The following is a 23,531-nucleotide window of genomic DNA, read 5'->3' on the forward strand; positions in this document are numbered from 1 at the left end:
AGGATACATGCCTATTGGCAAGGTACGCAGTTGGAGAAGGAGAAGTGGCGCTGATTATTACAAACACACGAAATCTTATGGAACGTCGCACATTAATGCTAGTGGCAGCCGTTTGAACTAGTTTTACTCCATAAGATTTAACGTAGAAAAAGCCGATCTACAGAAGGAGGGCGGTACCAGTCGTGCACCTAAAGAAATATACTATAGTACACAATTAAGCCTATTTTACACACTCTTCTATCTAATTCAGCATCTGCCATCAATAGTATCTCGAGGATTCATAGATTAGGCACACTATTTTTATTTGCCAACTATGTGTGAAGTGTGAAAATCACAGCAAAAGCTGATGTTAAACGTCTAAAAGCAACAACGAAGAATACATTTGTATAAGAAAGTTGTTCATGTTGCCGAGTGAGAACCTTAATAAGAAAATAAGGAGTTCTCGAATTTCTTGCGGCCCGGCCCTCAGATATAATTAATATGTCGGAGTCGACCCTTTGTCACAGATCTTGAAGAAACAGCGATGTCAGTAAAAATTTTGTGATATGAATCGACGTTTCTGCAAGAAATAAAATAATAATTATTCCAAATTAAAATAATTTGTTTATTGTTTGATGTAAACCTTTTTACAAGCTTTTATTTAACTTGCCCTGTTAGTATGTATGGGACAAATTTTGCAAGTTAAATTTGACCCACTTCCCATGATGAAGGTGAAAATTTGCATACATATGTAAGTCGGATGATAATGCAATATTATGGTACCATCAAGCTGATCTGATGATGGAGACAGGAGGTAGCCATAGGAACTCTGTGATAAAACAACGCAACCTAATTGTGTTTGGGGTATTTAGAATTGTCTCGATGAGTTAGTTGCCTGTGGAAAAAAAGTACAGTCAGCGATAAAAGCTTGTACCAAAAATGTAATTTTTACCAAAAACTTATTTCAAATCGTACCTAGTGTCCATTTGTCTACTAAATATAACTAAAAGTAAAGCAATTACTCAAAGCCGTTAATGTTTACCTCATACTGAGCAACTTTTACTATGTGACCAACCCTGAAATCGCGAAACAAAATAGACTCTCCCATAGGAAATTTTACATCAAACCAGCAAAATGTAGAAACAGACAATATTTTTTTTTCAGGATTGGTCCCATAGTAAAAGTTGCTCAATAAGACCTAAACATTAACTTGTTTAGTGTTGTGTTCATGCCGGTGAGTAAGGTTGCCAGAGCTCTTTAAGGGGGGGTGTTAGGGTCGGCAACGCACATGTAATACCCCTGGAGTTGCAGGTGGACCGTATTTTTTGACAGTCGCCATCATATGTTATCGGAGCTGAGGTGTTCAAAGATATCTATCGCCTTGACAATAGAGTTCAGATATTTGTGAGCATCTTGGCCGCTCTGATATATATGATGCGTTTTTTGCGTATACAGATAAAATAATAACATGAATTTTGATAACCCTAAATGGCCGAATGGGATAGTTCAATACATTAAAAGGGACAACATGATTCGGCCCTAAATCGCTGTCAAATTTCGAAGTTTCCTTTCTGTATATACGGTAGTACTATTATTTATTGTGTGGTATCAGCGTCTAAAATCAAAGCCACAACGCTATTTTAAGCTACATCGATCCCAGACCTCCCGCCCTCCAGTTCCACCATTATCTTACACGCTCTACACGCAATTTTATGGTAATTACATTTTTATCACCGTATCTTTATTCTATTAAAGCTAAAAGATATGAATTGTCAGTTCCGGACTTATTAAATTCGTTAAAAAGAGGCGAAAAATTATGATTGCAATTTTGTCGGCAGATTACAGGGAAATGTGCCCTAATAACATGACTGACCGTGTATTCTTTAAACTTGGCGAGCATTTGCTTCCACAAATCAGTACCCCTAGTGTAAATTTATTCGATGGCGTAACGTGACGTTTGCGTTAAGTCTCATTTTGCATGAGATTTTGAGTTTCCAGAACGTCCCGCTTGGCGCGCTGTGTCTAAATACGTACGTCACGTTTCGAAATCGAATAAATTTACACTAGGGGCTCAGTTTAACCTTTTCGCCGAAGAATGAATGAAGTAATAAAGTGTCATCAACATCATGTCAATAATTGTACGTATACAAACCTGACCAAAGCCAAGACTTGATATGAAGTTGTGGCGTGTGGGGCATGAAATGTACTGACTTTATATCAAGTCAATGGCGGGGAAAAGGTTAAAGGTATTATATGATTTCTGATTCCTTCCTAAAAATTGTTTTTTGTCTACCCGTGCCCCATATCTATAAATACAGTGTCTATTAATAAGCATAAATAATTAAACTAATTGTGCTGTAAAAGCGGTAATAATATTTAAAAATACTGTTTTCCTTCATAAACTCAACATTTAATCTACATCGATTAATAGTAAATTTCACTCTTTGTTTCTGGCTTTTACTCCCTGCCAATTTGCACAGGGTGAATTCACCAATATCGGTGTTGACTTTCACACGTGAGGAGTATGTTCGGTAAATTTCACTTGACCTTGCACTTTTTAAACGTCATACCAAATTGCACCTGTCAAACCGGTGCATCATCATCATATTTATTTATTTAATTGTTATTAGTCAAATAAGTATCACAATATTATTACAGTAAAACCAAGGCACTGTGAAACTACAAAATAAAATACAATACAAAGAAACAATACCTATATATGAAAACAAAATACAAGTTACATACATACATATAATCACGCCTATTTCCCGGAGGGGTAGGCAGAGACCACGGATTTCCACTTGCTACAATCCTGATATACCTCTTTCGCTTCGACAAGTACAAATACAAGTGAAACATTAGATTTGGACGACGACCTGATGGATAATGGTTTGCTTTACTCGAACGCTCAACTCAGCTAGCTCATAAGGCGATAGGATTAGCAGCCCTAGAGGGGCATGATGGTAAAAATTGATGGGTTTTTTAATGACTTAACAAGTGAGAAGAGCGTTATGAGTTTCATTAAAGCGGTAATGGTCGCAGGTATCGGGTTTTAGGTCAGATGGCGCAATTCTGTACGGTTATTTGATAAGTCGTGATATCAAAACTTCTTTCGACTTTGGCTTTCGAGTTTTTATAATGGTTTATCGTGTACTTGCCTCAGCACCAAGTAATCCTACCATACCTACCTACACCTACTCACAGTGTTGTGTTTCTGCCGGTGAGTAAGGTTGCTAGAGCTCAACGAGGGTGCGGAGTGTTAGGGTCGGCAACGCGCATGTAACTCCTCAGGAGTTGTAGGCGTAAGTAGGCTATGGAGACTGCTTACCATTAGGCGGGCCTTATGTTTGTTTGCCACCACTTAGTATATAAAAAAAGTGGCGAGTCGGGCAATATGGCCTTGATCACACCCAAGAACAGTGGCGTACTCGGTACGTGTGACCAAGGCTTAAGAGTCAGGTGCCGTACGTTTTATGCATAATACGGCTGTACCTGCACTACTGTTGAGAGTCCCGCTCCATAAGGCCGTGCAAGTGCGAAAGGGATAGCACGATTCCGTTCCGATGATTAACGACCTGACTTGCCACTTCGTTTTGCGGCAAGTATAATCGGTAATGGCCCTGCCTGCGAAGCTGGAGGTCCTGGGTAACTAACTACCTAACTTAATACCATTGTTCCATTATTTTTGTTTAATTTAGACTGCCATCATGTAGGGTACATTGAGGCGAATCGAATCACAGGGTGAATAGAAACAGACAATTTTTTTTTATATGTATTTTAAAAAAATCACATGATTGGCGTAGCAGACCAAGAGAAGAGATTTACGGTGCTATTTTAGTTCGCTCATATTAATGCAATATTTTAAATATCAACAGATTTTTCATCCTGATCCGATTCGCCTCGGTCTACCCTAGCTTGCTTTTTAAAGAATTTCAAAAATCAAATTCAAATGTTTTAGTTGGGGCATTAGATACCATTTTTTTACACAATGGCAATAGCAAGTGAAATTTTCTCTTTAACATATTTTTTCAATAGTAAAAATGTGTTTTAGATACCTAATAAGTTATAAACCTCATTTGAATATCTCTTTTTTTAAATAATCCAACACGTGTATTGATAAATTCACTTTAGTCAATCTGACCCTTTTCCTTATGGAATGCCCTCCATAAATCAACATTTATAAATTTAACATAGATTTTACCTTTCAACGCATTAATATTAGCATTTTCATATTCATCTATAATAAGCTCACGAACCAAAGCACAAAATTCAAAAGTCAACAGCCTTTCGGTGGATAATCTCTGAAAAGTCCCTATTTAAATCTCGGATTTATATTTGGAAGACAGGGTTGGCACACGCACATTTGATTAGCCTAATTAACGCCTCATTATGCGCCTGCACACGATCTAATTACGAAGCCCTACGCGTTCCACTTGGGGCCTACTTATTTCGACCTTGTTCGAGCAAATTTTAATGTTTTTATGTATCTGGGGCATCAGAGTTAAGTAAGATCTGTCAGTAAAACTTAAAACACATTATCATACAAAACTATACTTACTACTTTGACGCAGGGGCCCAGTGTGTGGCCTCCAACACGACTGCTCGCCACTGATCCCAGTCCTGTGCAGTTTCTCGCCAGTCTTCAACCTAGAGCTCGTGCAGATCCGTGTCCACCACATCCGCACATCGATACCTACGTCGACCGGCCGGGCGGCGTGCTGTCAGTTTTCCCTCAAACGCTCTAGATGGCCAAACCACAAAACTATGGGCGATGTGAATACTTAATATGGATCGAGAGTATTAAGTTACATGTACCTATAGGCTTCGATCAAATGACAGCGTAATCACATTTATAATGTCTTAAAAACTAAAAATCATTCTAGCCTCACAACAGTATTTTACTGCGTTACCTGTTCTAGTGTAGGATTCAGCAGATCCACAGAACCGCCGAAATACCACACCCTTCGCAATGCTTTATAGCCGCGGTCGCGGGACCCTGCACCACGAACGAAATGTAGATAATTTATTTTATTTATTTGGGGCATCAACAGCAATACAAAAAGTAATACATAGCATAGTGAACAGAAAACATTGCCAATAACAGCTGTCCACAAAAATACAACTAACATGCAATAGCTAAGTGGAAACAAAAGATTACAAAAAAAACAGTTAAAAAGCACTTTATACAAAGTAGATATGGCTTGCGTAACGTGTGGGTGTGTTTTGTTTGAGTTCGTGTGTGTATGTGTGCCTGTGGCCTAACATTATAATGGCAATGATAATATTCTGAAATAACTGACCAACAGTTATGAAATGACATTTTCGGAGGCCTAACACTATATTCTATAATGGATACCATAAAGGTTTGTATTATGCGATAGACAATTTCAAATTATTATTACCTCGCAACCGTAACGACCCAATTCAATTGTCTTCGGGAGCGTTCGTCGCATGACAATCAAGTGAATTTCAGCTCTCGATAATTTAATTAAAGTAAAGGTTTGCTTGGCAATATGACAACTAATATAGGAAAAAATTGCGGTGATATTATAATATAGATTACATCGATATTAAAAGATAATTTTTATGTTAAAAAGCTCAGCACTTGCGTTATTTATACGAACTATTGGTAGATTTTTAGGGTTCCGAAGCGCATTTGACATCAACGGAACTATAGACCGAGCAACCAATGGATGTGATTTTTCCATAAAGATTAGTCCGAGGGTAGAATGGCTATTTTATGGAAGAAATGTACGGTTCCTAAGGGATACACAAAATACTCGCAAGTGACGGAACCAAGCATTTTACGTGTTTGACATACATTGAAGGAATAAGCTGCCAAAGGTGATTTCGCAAAACCCATATTTAGATATTAAAAACCTGTACGTTTCATATACTTAGTAATTTAAAGATCAACGAAAGAAAAAAAAAATGGCCGTATCGACTTTAAAGTACCTATTTACCTAATGTAATTATTACTTTACTTTTTATAGCCTTTTATAATTATTTTTACATTATACTAAACATAGAGGGGAACAACGTTGCACCTTGGACTTTACAAGTGCAACAGAGAGGCACTATGTTGCACTTGTAAATTCCAACGTAAGAGTGACAGGGAGGCAACATATCTAGTCCTGAAATTAGTTTATATAGCTTCAGATACCATAGTTAAAAAAATACAGTGAATTCAAGTTTTCCATACAAAACTTGTTTTTGCTCTATTTCGTTTGTTTTATAAAACTATATCTACTAATTACAGCAGCGGAATCATGGTCGCATTTTTATCACCTGTCATGTCATGCGTCACTTTCACACTTACATACTTGTTAGAACGGGACAGGCATGTTGACAAATGATAAAGAACCAACCGTCTTAGCCTTACTGCGGTGGCAGTATAGTTCCATTTTTATCGCCTATCACTTTCGCACGTTACAGGCATGGTGACCAGAGATAAAAATGCGATCGTGCTACGACCGCTGGACTAGATATACCTCATGTCATTATATATGCAAATTTTCATTACAATCCACACGTAGTTTTAAAATGAGAACGAAACTCCGTTTGTACGGGCGTTTGTTTGGCCGAGCCTGCGGGGAACTCATAAAAGAACAGGTAAAGGGTCTCAAGAGGAGCGCGCCAGTCTTAAACCGCGATTAACCGTCGTTTAGCGCGACACGTGTCTCGCCACCTTAATCGGGAGTCAGCGGGTTTATGAGCTCTCGCGATTATGACTGATTTACGTACAGTTCAACCCGCCCCGTGACTTAGCCGGAGTCTTAGCTAATCCAGTAAACGTGTCGCTTTTAGGTTACATTTAGAATCTAGGATTAGCTCAAGAAAATTTACCGGAATGTGGGCAATCAGGGGAAATAATTGGTGTAGTTTTGAAAATTGGTAAACTTATATATTGTGGTCTCCAGATAAACATACTAAGAGTCCTCGAGGGTGGGGGTTGTGCTGAGGGTGTAGGGGGGGAACAACTTACCCATGATTTAACAATTTAAAAAGTAAATATAACAGTCTCGAGTCAGTAGCAAAGAGAATTTGAAATAGAGGTGGATTGTCAAAGAAAACTTTGTAGCCACAGTAAATTTACTGCCATCTTTCGACACATGATTAAAACTTATAGAACGCCATTTGACTTTGATCCTCATTCTTTCACTGATATATGTTAAATTTATTAAATATCAAAAAGTGGCGCAATCTTCTGATGCTGCCATCCTTTGACCTTTGATTTATTAGATGGCGCCAATTTTGATATTTAACAAATTTAACACATATCATTAAAATAATAAGGATCAAAGTCAAGTGGAATTCTAAAAGTTTTAATCATGTGTAATTTGTGTTCGGTTTGTCTCAGAATGACGTATTTATTTATTTCATATCTGCGTATCTATATAAAATAATTGCAAATAGAACTCGAGCAACATTTGTAATAGTTACTGTATTGTCAATAATACCTAACGTTTACTCAAAGATACTGTTGACAGTGGGAAGTATCTCAATCATGGAGGGCTCTAAGGATAATACACTGGCGGACAAAATAAGGGAAGTTTGTATAATAAATTTATACGACCCGGAGACCGATTGAGATCAACTTTATAGAGTTTCGATCTTATTTTAATATATACGACCTTGAAGATCACTCAAGCTGATTGGTGCGTGCGATCACCAAAACGATCGCCAAGGGGTGTATCAAACCAGTTTATAATCATAACAAGTTAAACTAGGCATAGTACGATTTATCGGCCACATACGCGCTATTAGAACTTCAACCTTAGGAATCGGTTTTAAGGTTCAAATTAGATTAGACTTTCTGGAAATGTGCCTTATCTTTAAATGAATCATTAAAGCTGGATTAATTTGAATAAATTAGAATTTGATGGAAAAACCTTGTACTTCTCTGGAGTTGCAGGCGTATATAGGCTACGGAGACTGCTTGCCATCAGGCGGGCCGTAAAAATAACATTGGTGCGGCCTGGAAAAGGGTTAAATGTGAATGGGGGTCTCGATTTTGTGTTCCTTTTTATTATGCTTTTGAAGTAATGTTAGAGACAAGTACCTAATTAAATAAAAATATTTTTTAATATCAGATGTGTTAATTGTAGAAAAAATATAAAATAAAAGTATGGAAAACATTTTCGGCAGTCAATCATAACACAAAAAGAGATTTTAATACCAGTGAATTTCTATTATTAATTTATAATTTACATATTTTGAATTCATGCGAGGTTTGGAAATAAAACAATAGAGAATTTTAAGGCAAAAAATGAATCTTAATAATATACTAAATTGAGTTTTTTCACCAGCGCAGTTTATAGGTACTTATTTTTGTTATACCCGATCAAGAATTTTTACATCCATAAGTAATACATATACGTGTGTTTATAGTGCTATAGCACCTACTATTAAGTATTATATATAAAACCAGTAAGTAAAATATAAATAAAAAAGAAATAAAACAAATAAATATCGCACAAACTATTATTACGACTTTACGACTAAACGCTTACTAAAATGTCAATTAAGAATGATGAAATGATTTTTTTTTTTAATAATTAGATTTGTCATGTCCAGAGCTGAAAGACGTTACTTACGGCTAATTACAAATTGGGGATATGGTATGATTATTTATGTGGTCATTGAAAATTAAAGACTATCTGCGACTGTAGCACATTCGAATTTTTATCACGTTGTAACAAGTATAAGTGCGAAAGTCACAGACATAGTCAGAAGTTATAAAAATGCGACCGTACTGCAGCCGCTGAAATCAATCTATATGTGGTTTGACGTCATCAACACTAAAAGCTTGAGCCCGCCGGCCCGATTAAATTTTTAAGATAGGTCAAATATTAGGTCTAGATACGATATGGATCGAATATATCAGTGCCAGAAGTGACGTCTGTTTAAACAAAAATGTCACTGACATATCCGATCCAAATCGTATATAATATTGGACGTATCTAAAAGTTCTAATCGGACCGCTGGTTTTGATTTGATGTTACAGAATGATACCGTCTGAATTGTCAATTTTCATGGCCAACATCACACGCTACTTGTACCCGATTGTTTGCTCATCTGCTCTTGTCTAGTGGATAAGAGAGAGATAAAGAGTATTTATTGCGTGTTCTGAGCGTAGAAATAAAATGGCGTGATGTGTGCTAGAGTCAATGGCGCATACGTTTTTTTTGAATAAAAGAGGAAGATCCATTTTCTTGTTTGGGTTTATTATTAAGTAGGTATAGGTTTGTTTATTCAATCATTGGCTGTTATTGTCGTTGCTTAAGGCGAGGTATTTCTAGGCAGATTTTGTATTTTTGGTCTGATTTTATTAAGTGCGTCCTTTATATCCTTTAACAATTTAGTAATAATATCCCTAGTACTGAATTTAACTAAATATATTACTAACTAGCGACCCGCCCCATCTTCGCACGGGTAAACCTTAACAAATTATACACTTAAACCTTCTGCAAAATCACTCTATTAATAAATGGAAACCTCATAAAAATCCGTTCAGTAGCTGTTGAGTTTATCGCGAACTGGCCCGATTCGAATAATGATTAAGACACGTTTAATATCATGGAAAGAAATTTAAAAGATCGATAACTAAACGACATGTCAAAATTGACGTGTGATATTATATGTGATAATAAGGGATAATAAGACACGATACTTCTAATGTCAAAGTGAAATTGGTTGCCCGAATCGAGCTGCTTTTGTCAATTATACGACATACAAACGATATCTAAATGAGAACTTATTTAAACCAGAACTTATCGTTATCATATCTCGTTCTTCGAACCGGGTCGATACATACAAACAGACAGACGCGGCGGGAACTTTGTTTTATAAGATGTAATAATAGTAGTCACGCGAAAGTCAAGAACTATAAGAAACAAGTTGTTAAGGGTTTTTTCTAGAAAATACGTATTTACTGGGTGATCTTGGGGTCGCGATCCTTAATGAGCACCAGAAGTAGACGAAATGCCATGCCCAGGAGTATTTTTTTACGATTTCATATCGGCCCGATGGAAAATTTTGATCAGTATTATTAACCATCTTAATTTAATACATTTCTGACATTTGGAATCACGACCCCAAAATGATAATGGCAATGGCAATGTATTTTGTACATTCAACCAATTTGAATCCTAGGCCACTATAGGACCTTGTCGCTTTAACTACTCTATACATGACATGCATCACTCAATAAGCACTGTCGTAGAAGGTAGAAGTCATTATGACATGGTTCTATAGTGGCCTAGGAATCAAATTGGTTGACCGTAAATTATAGTCACTTGTGACAGTCGTGACGTCGCATCATTAAATGCGACGTTTTTAGTTAAAACAAAGTAGTGATACATTGCTTGCAGAATTATTTTATATGGAAAAATAATAGTCTGTTTTTTATAAAACCTATGAAAGTTTGTTCATTAAAGCCTTAACTAATTACTCTTTGGTTATGCAGTCGTATCAAAAATACACGCTGTGTGTGTGTAAATCTACAACCTCATCCGGTGAAGAAATGGACTGAAATGCACATTGATAGGAAGCAGACCAATTTAAATTCCAAGTCTGGCGTGGAGAAATATGTGGGGCTCTCCATCTACCTCTTGCCAAATCGTGCTATTAAGTAGGCATTACATTGGCTTTTAGGATTTAATGTTAGTCTGTAGGTACCGAGAGGTCGGAAATGTAGAATGTGATAGCTATTTGATTTGAATTGCAGAGGGTACATTACGCTCAGATATAATTCTGGAGGCCCATTGTTTTATCAATTTTTTATAGTTTTGATCTTGTTATCATAATATATTTATCGTGAGTGTAGGTATAAAAACGGTGATGAATTTCGTAGGTAAGTACTAAAACCATAGCCTACCATCTTAATGGTGTACAATATTTGTTACTTAAGGCAGCACTCGACGCCAACGGCCTCGCACGATTGGGCGGAACTTCTACCCCTAACCGCACCACCCGCTGCAAAAGATCGAGCGGGCAGAACTATGCGTTCGAAATAGAATTTCGCCTGCTCGCGCGCGCAACGCAACACAGGTCCGTCTAGCAACACGACTTGCCCCGCACTGACTATACGGACGAGAGCGGGATTATGGCAGGAACTTAGGTGGGATTAAGGCTTATTTTTTAGGAATTGAGGCAAAGTAAATTTGCAAAAATAAAGGAAATCAAATCATTTTATAGTGTTTTGTGAGAAAGATTATAAAGTCTCATATATTTTTGATAAAAGTTGCAGTAGTAAAAAGGATACAACTGAAAGAAATAGGGGTGAATTCAAGATTTTTTCTTCACTTATTTAAATTAACAGAATATTTCAGAAAAAGCATATCATTTCTCACACTTTGTTGATTGTTATATATTTTTTTCTACTCAGAAAGTGTCATATTTAATATAAAAAATGGTTCAGAGTAACTCAGTTATACGGTATTTTGCTGGAGGAGGAGCCTTAAAGCTAAAAATCGGTGGCGGCGAGCGGTGCGGTGGTAAAAAGTGGCCGTTGGAATCATATCATACGTGCGACACTTAAATGTAAAAATATAATTATTACATTTTTATAAAAAGATTTTAGTACTAACTGTTAGTATAAACATGAATTCAATAACATAAGTCCCTCATTTTCTTGAATCAAAATGGGAAGCCTCCATTTCGGTAGCAATATCGTACAGTCTAATATCTTTCTTGCTCTGGCCGAATGTATTGTTCATTTGATCGACTTTATTAAATAAGGATCCGCGTGGTAACATTTGGTCCGGTCTCGTGTACGACCAGCAATCGTACAGGGTGTTTTTTAGGGTTCCGTACCCAAAGCGTAAAACGGGACCCTATTTAGTAAGACTCCGCTGTCCGTCCGTCCGTCTATCCGTCTGTCACCAGGCTGTATCTCATGAACCGTGATAGCTAGATAGTTGAAATTTGCACAGATGATGTATTTCTGTTGCCGCTATAACAACAAATACTAAAACGTACGAAACTCTTTGTGGGTGAGTCCGACTCGCACTTGTCCGATTTTTTTCTTATAGTCCTTTATCCTTTAAATGAGCAATTGTTGTACATATTTATATAATTCTCGAATCTCGGAAACGGCTCTAACGATTGCTATCTGGGGGTTTTCGGGGGCGAAAACTCTATCTAGCTTAATATTATATCTGGGAAAACGCACATTTTTGAGTTTTTATATGTTTTCCGAGCAAAACTCGGTCTCCCAGATTGTACCTATTAATGATCGCATCCATTCAGTACAAAGAAACAAAAACCACAGAGGTTCTTAAAAATATTTACAGCTAGTTTCTGCCCGCGACTTTGCCTGCTTATTAGTACCTATTTCCATATGTCACTTTAATGATAAATTCCATTACCCATTTCACCCTTTTGAATTATGATTATTATGATAAAAACGATCCTAATATGTCCTTCCCCGGGTCTCAAACTATCTCCATCAGTTCAGTGGCTTAAGCGTGAAGAGGAGACAGATAGACAGACATACGGAGAGTTAATACTAACACATTAACGTATGGATTGTATTCAAGAAAATTGTTAGGTACTTAAATACTAGTCATTAAATTTGTCAGTCCAGTAAGTTGATGATATTTAACAAATACAGTATACAGAGAATATACCATTGTAGTGTTATGAAATGCAACACATTGTTTCTGTTAATAATAATAAATTAATAAATAGATTTTATTGTGTCTGTGATAGCTATCTAGCCTGACCTATATGATCACGCGCCATGTTGCGGAATTTCACTGAAACAATTTTTTTCATACTATACTGAATTTGTCTCCCTACACATGAGAATAACAGCTTCCTATTGACAATGATCATATATTACTGGTCAAGCTTTAAATACTAATTACAGTAACATGATTTTTTTGGTTGACTTTTGAACTCAAAATTTTACCGATATGAGAGATCGCAAAGTAAAGAGATTAATTAATACCTATTTAAACATTTTTAATTATTATGTTAATTTTATTTGCATTTATTTTTATTTTATTGTATTTTGTTTCCATTGTATTTTGTATGATTTAATTTCACTTTCCAATTTAAATTAATTAATTAATTCTTAATTTTATTGACATTCCTATTATAGTGTATAGTACTAATTATACATAATATATGTATTAAGATATTTGTACAAACAATAATGATCTCTGTTGGTCTCTCAATAATATGAAATTGAAAGCATAAACAAAATGAAAGACATCTACATATAAAAAGCTATTTTTCCTATAGAGACCGCTCACCGTGTTCAACAAATACAAAAATAATACACGATTCATACTGTATCCTTCCTTGTATCAAAATGAACTATATTTTTTCTACGTATTTTTCCAGCGGTTAGTTTTCGTTTCATTACTGTATGGCGCGGGCTTGTGGGTTATGTCTGACGTCACACAAGTAGTGATATAGTGTTTCTACTATATCTCTGAATTCCCTGAGAATTTTAACGGTATTTTTAATTTAGAGTTTTTTGGTCTTAAAAAGCACTAAAACACTGAATGGTTGCATTTTTTTTATTTAATACATATCTTATTTTAATGTCTATTTTTGTGATGTAGATAAAGATAAATATCATATATAAATATGCAAGCAGCAATATATGATCACGCGCCATATTGTGGAATTTCATTTGAACTAAATTATTCAGGCGAAACTGAACTGTCACCCTATACATGAGAATAACAGCGCCCTCTTGACAATGATCATATATTTCTGGTCGGGCTTTAATACGCTTTGAGGCCAATTCAAACGTACACTGACATCAAAATGACATTTGAATGATATTCTTTCGAAACTGATGATATTAAAAAGTAAAGTGCTATAAACATTATAATAAAAACAAAATTAATGTAACATTTAATATTTTGCACGTGACCATTTACAATTTCCTAATAATGTTTCCATCACTTTTCGATGTCCAATTGAGTTAATATATGATCCTAAACGTGTTTATACTTATACAGATACAAGAAACTTATAATTTTGAAGCCAGCAATCACCTGTAAAAAATTTTTAACGTGCATATCCACAATAATTGCAACAATATTGTTGATGATTTTAACAAAGCTTGTGTATCCAATTGAAGTTGTTATTGATTGTCTATCAAGGCAATACAATTATATTTTGAAGATAATGTTTCCTTTCAGTTAATTGATTGTAGTTTTCAGATATCTGTGCATGTAAAAGACATGTAAGTAAGGAATTATTCCCTAAAATTGTATGTCAACGTATTTTTGACCACTCTGTAATGTACGTACATCGGGGTTTTTGTTGACGGAATGTTGCCAAGAAATAGGTAAAAAACTGGAAACACCGATACTATTTTGACATCTCTTAGTACATTTGTAACTTCCTACATATTTATAAGTAACATTAACAATAAGTAGATGATCTGTTTCTAAATAAAATCAGGAAACAAATGTTGTTTGCTTAGAAGCACGTGCTTTTTCAACCGAAAAGAAAGATTATTTTTTACAACTTCATATTAATTAAGTATACCATATTTTTAAAATGATACAGCTGCTATAACAAGGCAAAATTCATAGACATATTTATAACAATAATAATAAATTAGGTGTCAATACTATGTAAACTAAACGAACGCAACTTAAATGCAGATGGTTTCGATACGGTCGTCTCAAAAATGTTTATTCATTTGTGACAACTTCGTACAATGCATCCGTTGCCATTAAATATGATACAGATGGTAAAAATACCACATTATAGAACGAATCAGCTGCGGTAACGAAGCACAATTCATAAACATTACAATAACATCAAATTAGTCGTCGATACTATGTAATCTTAACTAACGCAACGTAAAAGCGATTGGTTCGATACGCTGTAGTTATAACGGCTGAATAGGGGCGAAGCACCACAATAGCCCGCTATCGCAACACTGGCAGCTATTAAGCGTTTCAATTACAAATACCTATGTTATCTCTAAATTCCTAGAGATTCCTCTTTGATGGTACTAGCAAAATTATTAATAGAATATTGAAAGTTTTCTGTTACTGTAGAATTGAAGAATAGAATTGAAAAGCTCCAAAAGAAGTTTATAAAGTCGCTTGATTTTATTTTATTTCTTAGGAAAACTTACAGTTAAAGTAACAAAATTGGTTTCGAAATAAAAACAGTAAGCCAAGTTCAAGTTTCCACAGGTAGAAACTGCGTAAAACTGCGTAACTAAAAAATATATATATTATAGGACATTATTACACAAATTGCCTAAGTCCCACACTAAGCTCAATAAGGCTTGTGTTGAGGGTACTTAGACAATGATTTATATTATATAAATATTTATATATACTTAAATACATAGAAAACACCTATGACTCCCAATCGGCGTGACTGTGCAGATTCTGTTTTACTATATAAAATACTAAATTTCAAATTAGAAATCCCTTCCTTACTTGAAATGGTTTATCGCAAGGTCTCTCGTGCCCGTATACGTCAATGTCGCAGAAAGGAATTATTATTGTTCACTCTCCCTTTTGGCAAAACATGTTATGCTCGTAATATACATATTTATAAGACGTGCTTGCAGACTTTTTAATGAACGTGAAGAACAGATTTTGATATTTTTAATAGTAGTATTATATCCTTGAAAAATATGTTCCAATGATTAGCAATACATTTCGCCACTATAACAAAACCTTTAGATAACATAAAATTTTACATTACTTAAAGTTTCTCACATAATGTGTAACTTCTCTAATTTTTAAATTTAAATACTCTTATTAGTTTAAATTCATGTGTTGTTCAATTAACTCATATTGTATTTAGCACATTTACAATTTAAGGAAACTGTAGGTCTTATATTTACCAGAAAGTATTTTTGTATACTCTTTTTTTGTATGTGACCGTTTGTTTCTCAATGAATAAAATAAAATAAATAAATCGGAAGCGTTACTCTTGATATAACGGTGCCATTGCTAGTGATTAATTAAATATCCACTCAAGTGTTATCGATATCGATAGCTAGCAATTTCTAAATCATACTTGTCTTCGTACTATTTAATCGTCAAACCGAGAACAATGAAAGAAATTTTCTTGGTAGCTATAACGTTCAAGAGGTTTATTAATGCAAAAACATATTGCTGAGCATGACGTTTTTTGTTAAATCGTGATAACTTTTTGACATTTATCAGTCCATTAAAACATGACCAAATTGATATATTATTATATTATGTATTTATTGACGTGTTAGCTATTTTTCTTATCATTCTGTGAAATATTATGTTCTTTAACATACAAGCCGTATGAGCTCTATCTATATAATGTTTTTGGAAATGCAATTGACTTTTTCTAATTGTCAACTTTTTACTTGTACTCAGGTGCGGTCGGTTCATCGTTGGCGCTCACGCTGTTTTGTACATCGCTTTCTATTTACGAGATAATAATCAGGTGAGTTCAGGAATCATCATTATCATACAAAATTTACAAATAAAATTACTCGTTAGTGATCACCTCAAAATGAAAAAACAATAGTTTAAACATGTAGACGCAGCTAAAAAACGGGCACCGTAGCTAAAAAAATGATTGCTTCTACAGAACATTTGGGTAGAGAGACATTTAAAAGGTAATTTGAAAGATATGAAAATTATTTGAGAAAACCATTGATACGTTATCACAGCTATAAAACATAAGTAATATTAAAGTCTAACGAAGGTACAGTAATATGCCCGGCACTCTCTGCCTACCCTAACCTAACCTAAAAAGAAGGAAAACAGATAAAACAAATATTTTGAAAGAGATTGATATCAAATTGACCGTAGATTATTTTTTACAAGTTTTCATTAAAAGGTCAATATGGGTATTGCCAGTATACAAAAGCCAGACGCACTTACTCGTATTGACTTAAATATTACTATTTTGAATCTTGATTCCTTTTATTTATTTTAACTGTAACAAAAATAATGAAAATATAGTATAATCTGCTACTGAAATGTATTACCGTAGCTACACCAAAGTATATTGCATAATTCATACTAATACATTCTGTAATTTGTCTTGTACTCACGCAAGAAAAATAATGTATTAATCTTGACTACTTAGATCATCCAAGCAATCTAAAAGTGAATAAAGCGGTGTTCTTTCTCCGGTAAACCACGCAAAATAAAGCAAAAGTGTTGGAGCTCGAATATTCCCTCGCTCCATTTTCCTACTGTTTCCGCATTTCATCCTTTATTTTAATATTTCAGAGTCCTCCGATGATGTCAGGCCCCGGGCGGCTGGACCTTCGCAGTTTGTACATAAAAGAATTTAAATAAGAACTACCATTATAAGAATCGGTTGTATTATAACTACTCTGCTACCTTATGTTTAGAGATTATTTAACATAGACATCGGACTTTTGAGGCATAATTAAATGAAAGGAATCTAGAGAGTTCCTATATCGATGAATTCTTTACCGATGCTTTTACTATGTAGGTACTAGAGATTACTCTAATTTTTTCTTGAAAAAATAAAATTATATTAAAAGGTTGACAAATGATATAACAATAACTTAATTTTCTTCTTCATTCAAAGCCGATTTTTTAAACTTCAGTCAACATTTCGTTTTTCTTCAAGTGTCTTTGGAATAACTATCCAAGCAGTACAATGATACTAATACTTTATCCGGTACACTATTGAATTATATAAAGAGATAATAATAAAGTTATATGGGATTAGCATCGATAATTGAGTTTATCGATATAGGAACTCCCTACCTGTCTTTTAATTTTGCCGCCAAATAACCGATGTCTGAACATAGCATAGCATATAGCCACGTGATCTTCCTTTGTCCTTTATATTATGAATCAGTTATTATTGGTCTCGCCTCGTAGAAAGCGGCCGAGTATAGAGTAGACTTGAGAGTATTAAGTTTAAATTTAGAATTCTCATCTTCATAGTTTTATACTTGTGTGTAAAATTCTGCTGCCGTTTTCTAAATTACGATACCCATTCACTGGTTACTGATTAAGAGGTTCTCATGTGTTTTCCATAGAATGTATTATATTTCGATAAGTCTGAAAATAGTTCTTGTGTTGACCATTCCTTAAATGCCACTGTTTTGATGAACAAATGAGAATAAATATTTCGAGTAGATACCTAATTTACTAGAAACAAAATAAGTTGTATTACTTTTGTCAATGTAAAACTGGACACAGAACAGCAGCGTCTTCGCTTAACATCATTTTTTATGATATAATGTGCCTCTATATTTGTGTGAAAACTGGACAATTTATGAAATTTAGATATGGTTAACGATTTGTATAATTGAAATGAAATATAATAATTTTTGGTTACAATTTTAACAACCCTTGCTTTCGGCCTCAAACAAATGTACAGGGTGGACAAATAACAATGATACACTTTGTTTTTAAATTTTAATTACAAGAAGTGGAAATTTTATAAATTTTATTAAATATTTTTTTCATAAATATATTATTCAAGGTTGGCAATTGTATACGGAAGATAATTTCTGCCAAATATCTACCACTAGCAGCAAGCAATTTTATCTCAAATGTTTCTGTTGTTTAAAACACGTTGTTTGCTCGATTAATTTTGAAAAAAAGTGACAGTGATTGGCACCCGAATTCCCCAAATGTTGCAGCTCTTGACTTATTTCTATGGGGCTATCTAAAATTACGTGTCTATGCTAACGAGCTGATGAAATTTAAACAGTTAAAACCGAGTATTCGACACAAATGTACTAAGATAATGCCAAAAATGCGCGAATAGATGCTGAACATTGGGATGATAAGGGCTTACATTTGCCTGCTGTTAGAGGTGGACATATGTCAGACATTATGTTTCGCATGAATTTGCCAACCCTGAAGAATATATTTTTAAAACAATACTTAATCATTTTTGAACTTAATACAGTTAAAATTTAAAAACAAAATTTATACTTCTTATTTGGCCAGCCTGTATACATTATTGTAAGTATTAGAAAATTAAAAATGTGCATCGACTTTATGTAAAATTCATTTACATTTGGATTTACAGTCAAATTGAAATATCCTTATTTTCAATTTTCTTTCTGACCGAACAACTATACACTGGGATATTTTCATATTTCATATTAAGTTCTTAAATTTCTAGCGCTTAAATTGAGTAAATGTATGTTCAGATACACTTAATCGTCTACCTAGTCATATTTTTATTAGTTTAGACGTTTTGAATGTGACATTACGCTGTTCCTCACTGGCCGGCTCGGACTGTGGCGTACGCGCAAGAAGTATTAAAAAACCGTTTTGCTTTAAATAATAAATTTATAAAGAACATGGTTATAGCCACGGCGTGGCGGTTGGCGTGGTGCCAATATTGATACCAAAGCAAGCAATAGATTCAAAAATTAAAATCTTGAGCGTTGCGGGGGTTTCAAGGCACGAGGGTTAAAAAACATAGCTACTGAGGGAAACACAAATTTTTTCACCACACCAACGCGAGAAAAATACTAGCTGTAAAACATTACTAAATCAAATCGAAATGAACGCTATTACAGTTACTTATTTGTTTTACAAGGGGGCAAAGTTGTTGTTTAACCGCTCGTGATGATATTGATACCCGAGGAAGCGAAAGATTCCGAAATTGAACCATGAGCGTAGTGAGTGGTTCGAGTAGTGGTATCTTGAGCGTTGCAAGAGCTTCAAAGCACGAGGGCTAAACAAACTTTGCCTCCGAGTGAAACACAAAAATGTTCACCACACCAATGCGAAGAAAATACTAACTATGCAATACCAAAAACCTCAAACTTAATCAAATCCAAATGATTGTAATAAAAAATTCTACCAGCAAACATAAGGAATCTACTCAAAATTTTCATCTGATTACATTGCCCCAGATAAAATGCAACTTTCTCATTAGTTGGTGTGGTGAAAAATATATTTCATCCTTCAAAATCATCAAGTCAATTCTGCCAGTTAACAATGAAGAATCAACTCGAAATTTCCATCAAATTACTTTGCCACACCTGTAGATTAAATGCAACTTTCACGTCAGTTTTGAAGAATCAGAGATCTTTCACGAGCTGGGGTGGTGAAAAAATTATAGTTGCTTATAAACCCCTTTTACAAGCATAACTTTGTTTTGATAGCGTACGAGACACACATAAACACGATAAATTTGGCTGTATTCATTGACGTATATCTAAGGACGGGCCTTACGGGCAATAGGAATGGGGCCAGTACAGCGGTGTCACGCACACGAATTCGAGCCAATAGTGCAGTCTAACGCCACGACGCGATTGGTTGATGAGTTCGCATCACGCACGCAATTGGTCGCAACTAGTTGCGTTAGACTGCACGATTGGCTCGAATTCGTGAATGACGCCACCGAACTATTAGCTCCATTCTTATTATTTAATTATTTTTAACAATTTTTTTTTTATTTTGATTGTGTAACTATTATAATATCGTCTGTAATGTAGTATTAAGTTTAATTTTAGTGCCCAGAAGGCCCGTCCTTATTATTCCGGCTCTATTCGTTTGAGATGCTTAACGATTCTTAAGTTCGATTTCCACATTTTGTACAGCCGCAAGCCGGCCGGCTCCTCGCGGACGCGGTCGGCGGGAATCATACATTAGCATTCGAAGGGTTCCCTTCGAGAACTTGAATCTCTATTTGACCGTAGTACTATTTTAAAGACCGTCTTAAGATTTACGGATAACAACGAAATAAAATTTAACGAAGTTGTTTTAAAAAAATCTTCATTTGTGACCGCGGCCGGAAAAACGTTCCACTTTGTCGCTTGAGGACGCCTTGTCAGGTTATTTGTATAAAAAACAAGCAAATTTCGTCCATATGGGAAGCGACAAAGTGGGATATTTTGCCGGTCGCGGTCACATTTACATTTATTGTTCTCGGCAATTTGTATAAATACGAATATGTACTCATCGCGGTTTGTATATGTACTAAGTATTGTATATAATAATTATCCTTATTATAACTGTTAAGTAAATTAAATAGGACCGTCCGGTCATGATTGTTATGATTAAATCTTAGGTGAATAATATTAATTATATATATTAAATATGTAAAATATTATAATTGTTCTCGTAACTAATGTGTGATCTGTAGGTTTTATTTAGTAGATGAACTATTAGAGAAATACAATGTAATAATAATAATAAAGTTACAATATTACTTTTGGTTAATTACTTCAACTTCGAAAAGCTCAATATTTTTTAGAATACAAAATTGAGTAACGAAAATGAACTAGTGTCCTATAAATAGGACAATATGTAATAAATTGTCGGGCTCTTAAAAGGACTGTTTATTTTTTTATTTGATCGCTGGCCGTTATTCGGCATTGTATCTTCTGATAAAATAACTACGAGGCTTACAAATATAATTTTACTTTTAAAATTCTAAAGAAACAAATATTTAAGAATTAACTCCTTAAATGATGATACCGATGGAACTGGGATAAAATGACTACAGTTTTTTTATTAAAAAGTTACATACAGAACCCGTCCCCAAATTGCTAAAGCCATGTTACTATTATAGTTATTTGTTTCACAAGGAGGCAAAGTTGTTGTTTTTACTCCTCGTACTAATATTGATATATGATATATAGCAAGCGAAAGACTCCAAACTGAACCATGACCGTAGCGAGCATAACGAGACACTTTGCTACTGAGACACAAAATTGTTCACCACACCAACCCAAATAAATATTACTTGCAAAACATTACAAATCAAATCTAAATGAAAGATTTTAAACATTTATCAGTTAAAATCATCACTTTAAGGTCAGTTCCACCAGCCAACATGAGGAAATAACTCAAAATTTGCATCTAATTACTTTGTCACTCTTGTGGATAAAATGTAACTTTGTCATTAGTTTTTGAAGTCGGTATCAAGAGAGCCTTTACTAACTGGTGTGGTGAAAATATATTTGCAACTGCGATGTGTTAGCGCCTTAGTTTGAAAACCTTTGTTGAATACGTATAATCTATCCTGTTCGAAACACACGGGGGACTAAAATTAAATACGTGTCCCAGATCGTCTCAATTCCTTGTTTGTTATAAATTATACGCAGTAATTCATAGAATTGAAATGTAGAAACTCAGCGTTTCGCGTACATTTTGTAGAGATTTCTAGGAACTCTGAATTACAAATCTGAAGCTATTTTCATTTCGGCTTTTCTGAAAGCTTCCTGTGACGTTCAGAAACATTATTTAATATGGAGTATTCTCGAAGATATACTGAAGAGTCATTTGAGATTCAAATATTCTGAGTAACGTCGAGTTATATTAGTGGGTGTTATTATTGCATTTTAGAATTGTAAACTCATATAGATAATTTGACTTTTTTTATTGTTATAGATCTCTCTTTTAGATTTTTACAAAAAAGTTTATTCTACGGAAATCAGAATATCTATTTACCGTTTCATGCGCGTATAAAAGCTTGTTTTATCATAAGCGCTTATGCGTTCCCATGAGCTCGATCTCCCTGATTGGGTTAAACAGAACTCACTGGAGTTCCATCTCATAGTATTTTATTGTGGTTAATTACAGGTAGCACCTGCCGCTGCTTTATTGTATAAGCATTACTTTTGGCAGTGACAGTGCAACACGCGTCCACGCCGCAGCAGTAATCATGTCAGGTCTAAAATACAGTTAGGATAGACCGAGGCGAATCGGATCACAGGGCAAAACGAACATGAAAAATCCGTTGATATTTGAAATATTGCACCGTACATCTCTTCTGTTAGCCTGCGGTGCCAATCATAAGCAAGCAATATTTTAAATATCAAGTAAGCAATATAGTAAACACACCTATCATGGAACAGGCACCAGTAATAGGAAGGTACAGATAAATCTTTAAAAAAAAATTTGTCATCAGTTTTTAAATACTGGCAACATTTTACCATAAATAAAGCTTAACGTTTAACGTTTCATTGGGTTTTCTATATTTTAAAATTATTGGCGACAAATTACATCCCATGACTGGAGCAATAAAACATAGTTTTTATTTGTTATTAATATTGAAACCAATTGCAGTATCTTAAATTAAATACACGAATAGAACATTCAAATTTTGACACATGAAATGGTAAAAGTTTTCCAGGTGCCGAGAAAATATCAAAATACTCCAAATTTTCTCTTAAATGTCCCATGACTGGTATCGTTAACATATTTCAATTTTTTTTTTTGATCTGATTCATCCTATGATTCGATTTGCCTCAATCTACCCTAAACGTTTCCTACCTTTTGCGTGCATACACTAATTTCGACATACCAGACACTCTCTATATAGTGACAGGCAACACTCGCGCCCCTTTACCCTGAAAATACTATATTTGGCCCTGAGATAATATATCTAGTATCACGACAAGCAGCTTACATGGCAATAATGCACGGACGTCATATATACTAAATATGCCAGCACCGGTCATGTCAACGACTAATTTCAAAACACTGTTTAAATATTGTATTTGTTACGCGATCCTTCCTCCCTCATTTGTTATGCAGTAATTTTATCGGTGAAAATGTTTTATTGTTTTCAAAACAAGTTTTGTTGAGTCTTTAACAATCTTT

General features: G+C 34.6%; 1 protein-coding gene across 1 annotated transcript in view; it reads left to right on the forward strand.

Moving 5' to 3' along the window:
* The window catches only part of LOC133519649 (uncharacterized), a gene marked incomplete at its 5' end in the record, with an annotated part of 231,207 nt that extends 213,901 nt beyond the window's left edge, over positions 1-17,306 (forward strand). The window contains 2 exons of the mRNA XM_061853696.1: positions 16,335-16,404; positions 17,202-17,306. Coding sequence (XP_061709680.1) covers positions 16,335-16,404; positions 17,202-17,214 — 83 coding nt within the window. The remainder of the gene's footprint in view (positions 1-16,334; positions 16,405-17,201) is intronic.
* Positions 17,307-23,531: the final 6,225 nt, after the last annotated feature.

This window comes from Cydia pomonella, chromosome 7, assembly GCF_033807575.1.
Source record: "Cydia pomonella isolate Wapato2018A chromosome 7, ilCydPomo1, whole genome shotgun sequence".
NCBI classification, from domain to species: domain Eukaryota; kingdom Metazoa; phylum Arthropoda; class Insecta; order Lepidoptera; family Tortricidae; genus Cydia; species Cydia pomonella.